General features: G+C 40.6%; 1 protein-coding gene across 1 annotated transcript; it reads left to right on the top strand.

The window, feature by feature from the left end:
- The first annotated feature begins 1,663 nt into the window (after window positions 1-1,663).
- sec61a1 (SEC61 translocon subunit alpha 1) lies at window positions 1,664-11,436 on the top strand. Its single transcript, XM_053636633.1, has 12 exons — window positions 1,664-1,815; window positions 4,045-4,112; window positions 4,214-4,279; window positions 5,681-5,759; window positions 6,015-6,146; window positions 6,420-6,529; window positions 8,071-8,224; window positions 8,455-8,615; window positions 8,704-8,901; window positions 9,429-9,620; window positions 9,725-9,801; window positions 10,463-11,436. The coding sequence occupies exons 1-12, from the start codon at window positions 1,809-1,811 to the stop codon at window positions 10,647-10,649; spliced, it is 1,431 nt and encodes a 476-aa protein (XP_053492608.1). The 5' UTR covers window positions 1,664-1,808; the 3' UTR covers window positions 10,650-11,436.
- Window positions 11,437-12,646: the final 1,210 nt, after the last annotated feature.

Genomic DNA, 12,646 nt, shown 5'->3' on the forward strand with positions numbered 1-12,646 from the left:
TTATTCCTTGTTCTTGTTATTATTATTATTTTTTTTAAATTGCAATCTTTTGAACAATGAACATACAAGGGCAATAACATATCAATTACATCTAATCAAATGTTATGAGAAACAAAAAATAAAAATAAAAGAAGAGCAAGCTGTAAGAAATTCACATGTCTACAAACAAGTACAAGGAGTTACAAATTATTGTAAGAATAGATAGGCTAGGATAAGATAAATCCTTTATTGATCCCACACTTGGGAAACTCCCTCGTTACAGTAGTTCAATGACACACAACAGATAAGAAAATACACATTAAATAGGAATAGAACAGAAAAATGTATTATATATATATATATATATATATATATATATATATATATATATATATATATATATGTACAGATGAATAAGAATACGAATATATACAGATGAGTAACACCTTGTTCATATACAGATAAGTGACAAATGGATTAAAAGATTTAAGGCTTTGAAATAATTTACAGGGACCCCCGCCCCACTTTGTTGTTTTCTTGTTTCTTTCAACGTATGCAAGTAGTGACCTATTTCTATTTTTAAATGAGTAAAATTAGGGTTTTTTTTTTCACTCCCCATTTACATTTGTATGTGTATATATAATGAGTAAATTCACATGTACCAAATTTCGAAGTCACCAGTATTATCATAAAAACAAATCATTTTCTTTGAGTTGTAATTCAGTGTTAGTACTATTTTTAACAACAGCAAAAAAAAAAAAAAAAAAAAAAAAAAGCCAGATCACACCAAAATAATTCTGTGTAAATACAATCATAAAATAAATGGACAATTCTCTCATTTCCCTATTTACAGAAAACACATTTCCCTTATTCTTGTTATTATTATTTAAAAAAAAAATCTTTTTATTATTTTTTTTATTTAATCATAGTAGGTACAATAATAATAATAATTTAAAAAATATATCACGAGGGGGTGATTATACAAGGATAAACACTGAAAGCAAACTCTGATTTTTCAAAAAATTTATATTTTATATATTTTTTTATGCCTATCAAAGTTGAAACAAAGGAATTATAGTCTACCAGAAAAATTGACAGTAGCGGGATCTTACCCAAAAATGTGCATTTGTGAACAAAAAATATGCCAAGTATCATGAACAGATTAACAAAGTACTGAATATGAGAATTTGAGTTGTGATAAAGATAAATAATATTAAAGGTATTAATACATATTCTAACCTTAGGTTTTTTTGTTTTTATACATTTTTTAGAGATAGGTACAAAACTCATTCACACAAAAAAAGCTGTAGAATTGTCTCTTCTACATCACAGAAAGTGTATTTGTTTTGCATATATTTACTGAGTACAGTATTACAAGGGCCTTGTTCTTGTTAGTGCTTTTAACTCTTATGAGAGCCGCCATTTTGAATATTGAAGTGACGTCACATAATCGCAAACGCCGAGAAGGGGGGCGCGGAATTCCGAGTATAAATTACGAGTTAGAGAAGGTTGTTCAAACGGATCTATTTTATTTTATTTTATTTTATTGTACTTTACTAAAGTCGGAAACGTCCCATTTCCTACGTGATCATGGATTTAGCATACGACGTTTTTATGGAAACGGTACAGCTGTTCTGATTGGTTGGTTTGCCCTTTCTAACATGGCCGACGCGTCGACGTATTGCTCTAGTTAGCAAGGGCGGCTAATATGGCTGACGTGTATTTCGAATCGGTATAGTGGTGACGTGTCTTTAAGGCGCTCTGCCGGCGCATCGACACCCGGGGCAGCACACAGATCCTGACCGAGTCTCACACCGACTAACATCACCATGGGAAGTGAGTACCATTTTTACATTATTTATTCAGCAGGCGAGTAATTTTTTAACGTATTCACCGACAGCTGAACTAGCTAGCTAGCTTCAGCGTGCTATAGTGTAGCATATTCATTGATTTATACGCTAGCCAGTGAGCTAAAGTTCTCCAGCTAGTCTACCTCGGTGTCAGAATAGTTAGCTACTTCTCGCTAGCTCGTTAGCTGTAAGTGTCATATTACACAGGTAGCTTTTCTTTTTCAGCGTTGCTTTTAAAATAAGGCTTCGCTTTGTTTCTCTTAGTGCTAATTAAATGTTATTAAAACTGTTTTGTTCCCCGTATACAGCAGTACGAACAGTCGCTAATGCTAGCTAGCTCAAATGCGTGTTTATGATGACGGCGCGTTAGCTCGAGCTGTAACCGCGGCTCGGTTTCATTCCCTCATTTCTACCGACAAATGACATTCATTTCACCCGCAGCAGGAGGGGAAAAGGTCTAAAACTATCGCGGGTTCATGGTATTAGTCCACCATTTAACAAAAGTGACTCAAATAAACATATAAACCGGCCTGATGGAATAAAAAAAAAAACCCCAATAGAAACCATTACAGAAATTGTAATGGTTTCCACTACAAATACCATTACAAACCATCAGCTAACCATTAAAACTGTTACCATTATTGATCCTTAATGGTATCCACTAGACATAACATGCCACCAATGGAAGACAACAGTTTACCAGTAGAGACCCACAGGGACCATTACAATTCCCATTAAAACCATTACAAAGTCTGTGAGGGTTTTTTTTTTTTTGTAGCAGGGTGATTACAAATTCTTTGCACATCCCTTGTGAGACTTACCAAAGCAACAGGTTTATTATCTATTATTATTATTATTATTATTATTCAGAAATAACAGTTAATTTGTTCTAAGTGTGAAATGTTCGGGACGGCTGGTTGAGGCCATGGGACCTTTTGGGGGAGAAAGAATGAACAAAAAATAATCTTGTCATAATGGAAAATTCTAACTTGAGTTTTTTTTTTTCCTTTCTCAAAGAAAAGCGCGTGTCGTAATCATGATCACGTGTACATCACGTACTGTCTTGTCCCATGAAATCAAAATGGAAGTTTTGTGGCGTTTTAGTACGGATATAAGGTCCAAAACTATGACAGAATTCGCATTTAGAAGATGTACGCGTTCAAAATGATGTCTCTGTCTCTTCCACCGATACGGATCGACCGTACTGATGACGCTTCAGCTTCTCGCTATATATATATTTTTTTGTCCAATTAAATGCTTTCTAGGATCTGAAGTGCCCCGCCTCCAACGTTCTAAAAATCACCGAGAGAAATCATATCAACGAGCACGGGGTGTGAACGCGTCTTTGGTCGTTAGAGCACTCGCGTCTTATTCGGTTTTTGGAGCGAGACGCGTTTCGGGGTCGAGTACGGTTTAGTCCGGGCTGTGAGGTAAAACTCTTGGCTATTTAAAAAGGGGGAGGAGTCGCTCAATGTCCCGCCCTGGCTTCCTGTTTCAATGGAAATTTACAATTATTTTGGTATGTATGTTTTCCACCAGGGGCTCTGTAGCCTCGGGTTTGGGATCATAAAAGTTGCACGTTGCAGGTTTTTAAGTTTCCTTTCGTGTGTGTCGGATATGAAGCTCTAGATCTGAAAGACTTTACAGCATTCAGTTCAGTCATCCTTAGTAACTGCCTGGTCAGGGAGCTCGATTTAGGGTATTAGATTGTGTGTGTGTTTATATATTAGATAGATAGATATATTTAGAGAAATATTTAGTGAGAGATAGATGGCTGGATATATAGTATAGGAAATAAAGCTAATTAAATCCGTTATAAAATATTCCTTCGGGCATCAGAAGATAGAGTTTCACCGAAGATACGGATCGTGTCGAGTCAATTTATTCGTATATCGTTTTTACATCCGGAAATCCAGACGTAGCTTTCGATCCCTCGGGTTTCGGTACAAACGGAGGTTTCCGAAGTGTGATTTGAATTCGAGTCTGGGTTCAAGAGGTACAGTTTCGTCCACCAAGGGGACGAGAACCGCTGGAGTAAGGCACGTAATCGGGTAAAAGGGGGAAAAACTGAACAGGTTTACCGTATTTGATGGAAATGCAAAATGGGAATTTTTATAAATGTATATGAAGGATGTCTGTGACATGAATTTCTTACGATGCTTCTTACTCTGAAATAAACTGCTTTTTCTAATAAACAGTGTTTTGATATTTTCAGTTAAGTTCTTAGAGGTCATCAAGCCGTTCTGTGCGGTTTTACCCGAGATCCAAAAACCAGAAAGGAAGGTTTGTACGTCGTTTCATTCAAAAGGAATGTACAAGATTATCCCGTCTTTGTCTCTTTCAGAAACGCATTCATTTGTCTGTCTTGTCTGTCTATCCTCCAGATCCAGTTCAGAGAAAAAGTTCTATGGACGGCCATCACCTTGTTCATCTTTCTCGTCTGCTGCCAGGTGTGGGTTTTATTTTTATTTTTTTAAAGTAACAACGAGTAACACTTAAGATTACGCAACATTTAAACCCATCACTGTGTCCTTGGTGTCCATGGAAACGCCTCGATCCTTTCATTTACCAGTTACATTTTTTTTTTTTTTTTTTTTTAAAGATAATGAGTTTTTATTGGTCACACATACATTAGAGCACAGTGAAAATTCTTTTCTTCACGTACCCCAGCATGTTAGGTTGCTGGGGTCAGAGCGCAGGGTCAGCCATGATACAGCGCCCCCTGGAGCTGAGAGGGTTAAGGGCCTTGCTCAAGGGCCCAACAGTGGAAGCTTGGCAGTGCTGGGGCTTGAACTTCCGACCAGAGCCTTAACTGCCAAGCCGTCACTGCCTCCATTTTTTTTTTTTTTAAGATGCCATAACGCAGTCGTAAACCACAGCGCTGTAGAATTCTTGATTCTGATTGGTCAGAAGGTGTTTGTTTGTTTTGTTTATTCATTTAATTTTTCATAACCACAGCTGCAAATCGGGGTTTATATTCACACGCTTGTTTCTATAGTAACGTACGCCGTTACTATAGTGTTCACTGTACGCCGAACTCTCCACATAGACAGATAGCATTAAATTCATTTAAAAAAAAAAAAAAAGTTTTTCGGCGAGGAGACTTTTATTTAACGTGTATGGAAGGAGTCTCCAGTGTCAGTGATTTATTTATGTTAAGCTGTAGCTTTTGTAGAAGTTTTCAGGACCGAGCCGTTTACCCGTTATGACTGAAAGGTCGGTGAGGGAACGGATGTTTAAAGCTGCCCTAACCCAAGTGAGTAGGGTTGTCACGATACCATAAACCTATCTTAACGAGACTATACCAGCTGAAGTATCACGATACTACGCGATATCGTGTCTACAAAATGAACCGGGTTTACAGATACAAGTGAGCACCGACAAGCCGCGCGTTCTTCTGAGTACTTTATTAACGAGGATGAGTAAAGGGCTGTTGAACAATCAGAGTTGGCACGAGACCAATTCAGTGTCACGTATTTCATCTGTTGTTCCCCAGAGCAGTGGAATCACGCAAATGGATCTTGTCGTCAGAAGACGTACTAAGAATGAACACAACGTTAGGCATAAACAACTGAATTTGGAAATGAACTCGCTTACGATCAGACGCGGCGAATTTTAGTGTTTACACACAGCCGTTAACGAAACCTTAGCTCGCTTATGAGAATACAGGAAGTCTTTAAAGATTAAGGTAAAGGATTTTAAGGATGTTCTGTTAGCATGTTGTTGGTTAATTTATTTTCTTATAACAGGAGGATGTGTGTAGGGGTTTTAGTGTTTTGTCGTTTTAAAAGTCTCTCTCTCTCTCTCTCTCTCTCTCTCTCTCTCTCTCTCTTTCTCTTTCTCTTTTTTAGATCCCTCTGTTTGGGATCATGTCTTCAGACTCGGCAGATCCCTTCTACTGGATGAGAGTCATTCTGGCGTCCAACAGGGGTCAGTCTGCGTATGCCTGCTCATCGCTGTATCGCGTTACTATGCCGTCCTAACCAGCCGAGTTTCCAAAAGCACAGCAGCACAAAGATCGTATTTACTTACACGGAATTTATCTTGTGTTATCAAGAGCTATTGTGGGACAGGAGATAAAGCCGGCTTATTCGTTTAATAACGTTGAAAAGCTTTGTGTGTTCTGTCTCGGTGGAGTTCCCTCAAGGTTTAATAGTTGTTGTTGTTTAATATGATGTGTTACAGGTACTCTGATGGAGTTGGGAATCTCCCCCATCGTGACCTCTGGCCTTATCATGCAGCTGCTGGCTGGAGCTAAGATCATCGAGGTTGGAGACACACCTAAAGACAGGGCGCTGTTTAACGGAGCCCAGAAACGTACGCATGTGCCTTTTTTTTTTTTCTTTTCATAATCTTTATCTCCCTGCGCCGCTCTCTGGTGACTGGCTGTAAGTTTAGGAAGCGCTTGATTCGATATGAGCAGAGGACAAACTTTAAACGTCAGTATCGCAGTCGATCGTGTTCACGTAATCGTCGCCAGTCAGAATCCTAATCGAGATCGTTATTCGATTCAGTGTGCAGCCCTACGTTGAAGATTTGCTAGTACGAGCGTGTATAAACTTTTTCACCGGTTGTGTTGTGTGTTTCTAGTGTTCGGGATGATCATCACTATTGGCCAGGCAATCGTGTACGTGATGACCGGCATGTACGGAGACCCGTCAGAGATGGGAGCTGGGATCTGCCTCCTCATCATCATTCAGGTAAAGTACACCTGACACGTTATCTGATTTCTGTTATGATTATATACGCCCATGATCCGATTTCTTCTATTAGGGCCAAGCTGACTCATTTCAATAGTCACGGTTATTATGTTTCTCCACGGTGTGTGTGTGTGTGTGTGTGTGTGTGTGTGTGTGTGTGTGTGTATAATAGCAAGAGAGACGGCGGCCGACCGTTCGAAGAAAAATTCCCAAAATGGCCGCGATAAATGAGATCGCAGTAACATGTTACGTTCGCTGCAACTACAGCTGAACCGGAGGTTTTATTAGGTCGCTGAAATGAACAAGTAAAGCCACCATGTTTATTTACGTACATGCCTATATATCTGTTCGGTTTCTCAGTGAAAAGTCAGGTAGAGAACTCCTCAGCGTACACCGTTTGGCAGAAGAAAATTGTGGCGATCCTATTAATCCGCATATCTTTGGATTACAAATTAAATTAAAATACAAACGAATTATAGACCCACTAGTGGGTTCGGGGACATTTGCTAATAGGATTTAAATCCGATCACGGTCTGTATTTTCAGAAGAAGGTGACCTCACGCTTCCTGATACCGCTGTGCGCTCATGTCCGCTCGCCTTGTGATCTGTTACACAGTTTAAACACCATATTTCTCTGTGTAGTATTGTGCAGCTTCTTTAACTTCCATACGCAATCATGGTTAGTAATGGTTTCTCAAATCTGTTCTGGTGCATTATATACTCAAATTGCAAAAAGTCGGTCTGGATTCACCCAAACGCAGAGATCTTACAGGAAGACGAAGTCATGTGCTATTTTATAACATCCACACATCCAACCCTTATTTTTACTTTTATTTTGCTTGATTGTTGCTCTGCTGCTGAAATCTGTATGACTCACAAGTGAAGTCCGTGAAGTATTAGCATGGTATTTATTCATTTTTTTGTTTTTAAACCATGGCTTCTATATTGCAGAACCAGGCTCAGTATCTTGTCTTATTATTAGTTTACACTATATTATAATAATAATAATAATAATAATAATAATAATGAACTGCCTCTTGGTGTTATTTCATGTACACGGCTGATTTCAGTTCATCATCCAATGTTAATATTCCCAGTATACACTGTTAATGCATCGCTGCCACCTAGTGGATGTATTTTAAACAGTAACAAATGTCAATTTGATTGAGTAATTGTTTAAAGATTATTTTATATTTAGTAAGTGTGGTTTTTAAGAGCAGGTATTCAGGTAATCCTTGAGAAACACCAACGAGTATTCAAAGATTTTAAAATGCTGTGAGGACCAGCTTTACTTTCTATACCTGTAATATTGCTGCACGATTAATCTCAGTTTCTTTGTTGTGGGATAGCTGAAATTAGCCCCCCCTAAAAAAAAACCCAAAACAAAACATCTCATCTCATTAGATGTAAAGGTAACGCGTGGATCTGATACCTGGTTTTCGTTACGATACTTGCGTGATCGAGTGAAAAGGTCTCTGATGTGGTATGAAGACTGTGGATCGAAAGCAGGTTCGAATGAGAGTGTGTGTGTTTTTGTGCAGCTGTTTGTGGCTGGTCTGATTGTGCTGCTGCTGGACGAGCTGCTTCAGAAAGGATACGGTTTGGGCTCGGGTATCTCCCTCTTCATCGCCACAAACATCTGTGAGACCATCGTCTGGAAAGCCTTCAGTCCAACGACAGTGAACACAGGCAGAGGTACACACTCTGAGTACAGGTCCTCATCGTACGTTAATGGGATAGTGTTTGAGATAATTAACTGAGGTGTAGTACTGCCTGTGAATCACCAACAGCCAATCAGAATCGAGAGTTCGAAAGCGCTGTGGTATAACCATAAAATTTATGCGACGCAATACAACTTCACTTAAGTGAACCCCAAAAATCAGGTAATCCCGTTAATGCTAATCCTTTGTCGATTGTGTTCCCAGGCACCGAGTTTGAGGGCGCCATCATTGCTCTGTTCCACCTGCTGGCCACTCGGACCGATAAAGTACGTGCGCTGAGAGAGGCCTTCTACAGGCAGAACCTGCCCAACCTCATGAACCTCATCTCTACCGTCTTCGTCTTCGCCGTGGTCATATACTTCCAGGTGAGTGAGATGTACCCAAGACCAAGAACGTTCGAACGGGCTGAACGAGTGACGGAAATGACTAAACGGTCTTTCTCGGGCTTCTCAGGGCTTCAGAGTGGATCTGCCCATCAAGTCGGCACGCTACCGTGGCCAATACAACACCTATCCCATCAAGCTTTTCTACACCTCTAATATTCCCATCATCCTGCAGTCTGCGCTGGTGTCCAACCTCTACGTCATCTCGCAGATGCTCTCCACTCGCTTCAGCGGCAACTTCCTGGTTAACCTGCTGGGAACCTGGTCTGTAAGTTACATATAGGGGAAAAACTTATTTATCGCTCTTTAACGTACCCGTTTTGGTGCTCAGGTGGTTATGATATCTTAGAGCAGCCATGAGAAACCGTTGCGTATTATTTGGGATACAGATGTTTATGTTTATCAGTCCCTCCAGGATTTCACGATCGCAGAAATCAACGCAAAATCAAGCAAACTCCCCAAATATTCGGAGGAGCTTGCAATTTTTCAAAATTACCGCAGATTTCCTGCTGATTTGGACCCAAACACATCACAAGGCGCATTCAGCCAAAGCCCTCTTCAGTTCATGTGTGTCGAAGAAGAATTTGTTCGAAGTGTAATTTGATTGTTTAGTTTCTCATTAATGGGACATTAGATTACATGGAGAGGGCGGGGTTTGTGACCTATTCTGCATCCAGCCACCTGGGGGCGATCGAAACGTTTTGGCTTCATTTTTCAGGACTTGTGCCGCACACTTGGTCCGCGCTCGGACTCTGCTCACTGCCTCTGCTTTATAAATGTTTTTCTGTTTAATAGGACACATCTACCGGTGGTCCGGCTCGCGCCTACCCTGTCGGAGGTCTGTGTTACTATCTCTCTCCTCCGGAATCGTTCGGCTCCGTGTTAGAGGATCCGGTGCACACCGTCATCTACATCGTGTTCATGCTGGGCTCCTGCGCGTTCTTCTCCAAGACGTGGATCGAAGTGTCCGGATCATCCGCCAAAGACGTACGCTTTGCTTGTTTTAATCCTCACGTGTCGTTCGGAGCAATTCTGCTCCGTCACGCGGTCGTTTCGAAGAAGTGTGACGTAGTGACGTGTTTGCGTTTCAGGTGGCTAAACAGCTTAAGGAGCAGCAGATGGTGATGAGGGGACACAGAGAGACGTCCATGGTGCATGAGCTCAACAGGTCTGCATCATTCATGTGTTTTTTTTAAAAAAAAAATTTTTTTATTTTTTTTTCATCTATTTTCCACAATAACGCTGTTGAATTCTCGATTCTGATTGGTCCGAAGGTGTTGATGGATTTTCATCAGTAACAGCAGCTCTGTAAATCACAGCGTGTTTATTCCAGGTTATCGTTTCGGCTCGTTCACGTGGTAACGGGTAACGGGGAGTATTCTGACATCTTTAGGATGCTTTGTGGTTTCTTGGCAGATTTAGAAGCTGCGATTTATTTATTTGTTTGTTTGTTTGTTTGTTTGTTTGTCTTGTTGGCTTCGAGAGAGAATATAAAGAGAGGCCGATGAGGGCGCGACTGTTTTATAGCTGCTTTAAAATCAGCGAGAAGAAGAATTAACTTGTTTCACAGACGTTCCACAGCATTAAATGTAACTATAAGCGGATAAAAAGTGTGAGATGACGAGAGAAAGTGAATAGGAAATGGGAAAATAATCAACTTTGATGTGGAAACAATACCGCTGCTGAATCACAACACGTCGCTGTTTATTATTTTCCTATAACAGCATGACAGAGTGTTCTATTCCCTACTTATACGTATATCGTGTATTGAGGGATTCTTCAGAATCTAACCTTTTCACGTGTGTGTGTGTGTGTGTGTGTGAGAGCAGGTACATCCCCACAGCTGCTGCATTCGGCGGCCTGTGCATCGGCGGTCTCTCGGTCATGGCCGATTTTTTGGGAGCGATCGGCTCAGGAACGGGGATCTTACTGGCCGTCACCATCATCTACCAGTATTTCGAGATCTTCGTTAAGGAGCAGAGCGAAGTCGGCAGCATCGGAGGGCTACTCTTCTAAACTTTCTGCTACATGGACACACACGTATGCTGAGACACACCCTAATCAAACACTTTTATTATTTTTATGAGTGTTATTACTATTATTTTATATCTTGTTTGGCACAGTGAGTTGAAGTGGTCCATTCTGAACAGCCAGGTTTGGCTTTGAGATGTTATTTGTTGGAGGAGAGAGAGAGAGAGAGAGAGAGAGAGAGAGCGAGAGATATTTATGAAAAACTCTGGAGCAGTCCGTGATGAATAAAGCTAGACTCTGTGAGCTCTGAAGATAGATGCTGGGTGTACCTTTTTATTATTATTTTTTTTCCCTTTCTTCCCACCCTTGCTTGCTGCTCGACTCTATTCAGTCTAGTGATGGCAGTGCTCACTTCTCCGTCATGCCCAGTCTTTCATTTTAAAGGTGCAGTGTTGCGTGTTTACGCCACATTCTTTGTTCTTGGCTGCTGTCAGAATGACGCCACGGGAATCTTCACACTCGCAGGATTATTTGACACCCGGTTGTGACGTCAAATCCAACCATATGCATTTCGTGTAGAGCTTATTTTAAGGATGTCCAGGCTGGAAGCCATCTACGTATATAGTTCAATCGTCCACAGACAAATAGTTGTTTTTGTTTTTTTTCTGGATGTCTGTTCGACTTTGTGTCTGTATATATGATGAAATGTGCCACCATGTAACAAAAACCTTTTCTTTTTTTTTTTTTCTTCCAATATGTAAAAAGAAATGCTAAAACATCTGTCTTTTGGAAAGAGTGCTCATTCTCAATAAAAGCTCTTTTTTTGTGTAAAGATGTTTCTGTTCTCTCTCTCCCTTAAAGGTTCACTGATCAGAAAGGGGTCCGAGTGTAATTTTACAGTTTACCATAATATGAGCAGTAATCATAAATGATAATGAGCAGTAATTGGAGTTTGCCGCTGTGATCATAAAGACGCGCACCAATGACAGCAGAGCTTCCGTGCAAGGCGCTCGCCTGCCATCAGGAGCAACTTGGGGCTCGATGCCTTGCCCGAGGACTCTTCGGCATGTGCGCTGGGAATCGAACCGACAACCCGCTCGCTCTACCACCTGAGCCGCAGCCGCTCCGTCACGGTGTAGTCCTGTTACAGTGTTCCAGGGATACGTTTCGGATCCAGCGCGTCCCTGAAAGCGTTTAGTGAAGATGGAGGAAGTGAGATTTTATGAAAATAATCAGCAAGAGTTACTCGAAGAAAAACACTCATTGGCCAAAATGAAACAAACTTTGAGAATGGTTTCGAGCAGTGGTTTTCAAAGTGGGGGCCGCCAGGGGGCGCCCGGTGGGCCTTAACAATTTGGTGTGAAAAAAAAATTCTCATTCAGGCAACCACACACACACACACACACACACACACACACACACAATCAATTCCTAATGTAAAGCTGTGAGATGTAATTATTAATATTAAAAAAATTTATATAAAATATTTTAAAATAATAATTATTATTAATATTCAGAAGTCTGTATTTTGAATGTGTTTTTAAGACATCTTGCAAAAGGGGGGCCTCGGTCAAATGTTAACGCCATTTGGGGGGCCTCGCCATGGAAAAGTTTGGGAACCCCTGGTTTAGAGAAATAAGTCATTTGAGTGCCAAAAGAGTCGACTCTTACTGTTCAGCTGAGTCAATTGATCTGACTCGCTGGAACTCCCATCACTACTCCCCCATAATCATCATCAACATGACTGTCAATCTGTTTGCAATAGATGACATTTTCAGTCCCATTTTCTGCCTGCCAGAGGGTTTTTGTCATGTGATTATAAATTTGACTGTTCGCTGGTTTCTCTGCCAAACCCTGAACAATATTAACCTGTAAAACCGGCTGCTTTATTTCATTCTCCTGTCACCTGCACAGCAGTCTGAAGCGTGTATGTTCGGTTTACTGTGGAATCCCTATACAGCCGAATGCAGCGTGATTAATAATAACAGGTAAGATCGTAAATTTGACTTTCATATGGAATATCATCATTATAGGCTAGACTC

The sequence above is a fragment of the Ictalurus furcatus genome, chromosome 11 (genome assembly GCF_023375685.1).
Source record: "Ictalurus furcatus strain D&B chromosome 11, Billie_1.0, whole genome shotgun sequence".
NCBI classification, from domain to species: Eukaryota; Metazoa; Chordata; class Actinopteri; order Siluriformes; family Ictaluridae; genus Ictalurus; species Ictalurus furcatus.

Coding starts and splice junctions, on each gene's coding strand:
- sec61a1 (XM_053636633.1), top strand. Junction 4,113..4,213: donor TCCAAAAACCAGAAAGGAAG/GTTTGTACGTCG, acceptor TCTATCCTCCAG/ATCCAGTTCAGAGAAAAAGT. Junction 6,147..6,419: donor GTTTAACGGAGCCCAGAAAC/GTACGCATGTGC, acceptor GTGTGTTTCTAG/TGTTCGGGATGATCATCACT.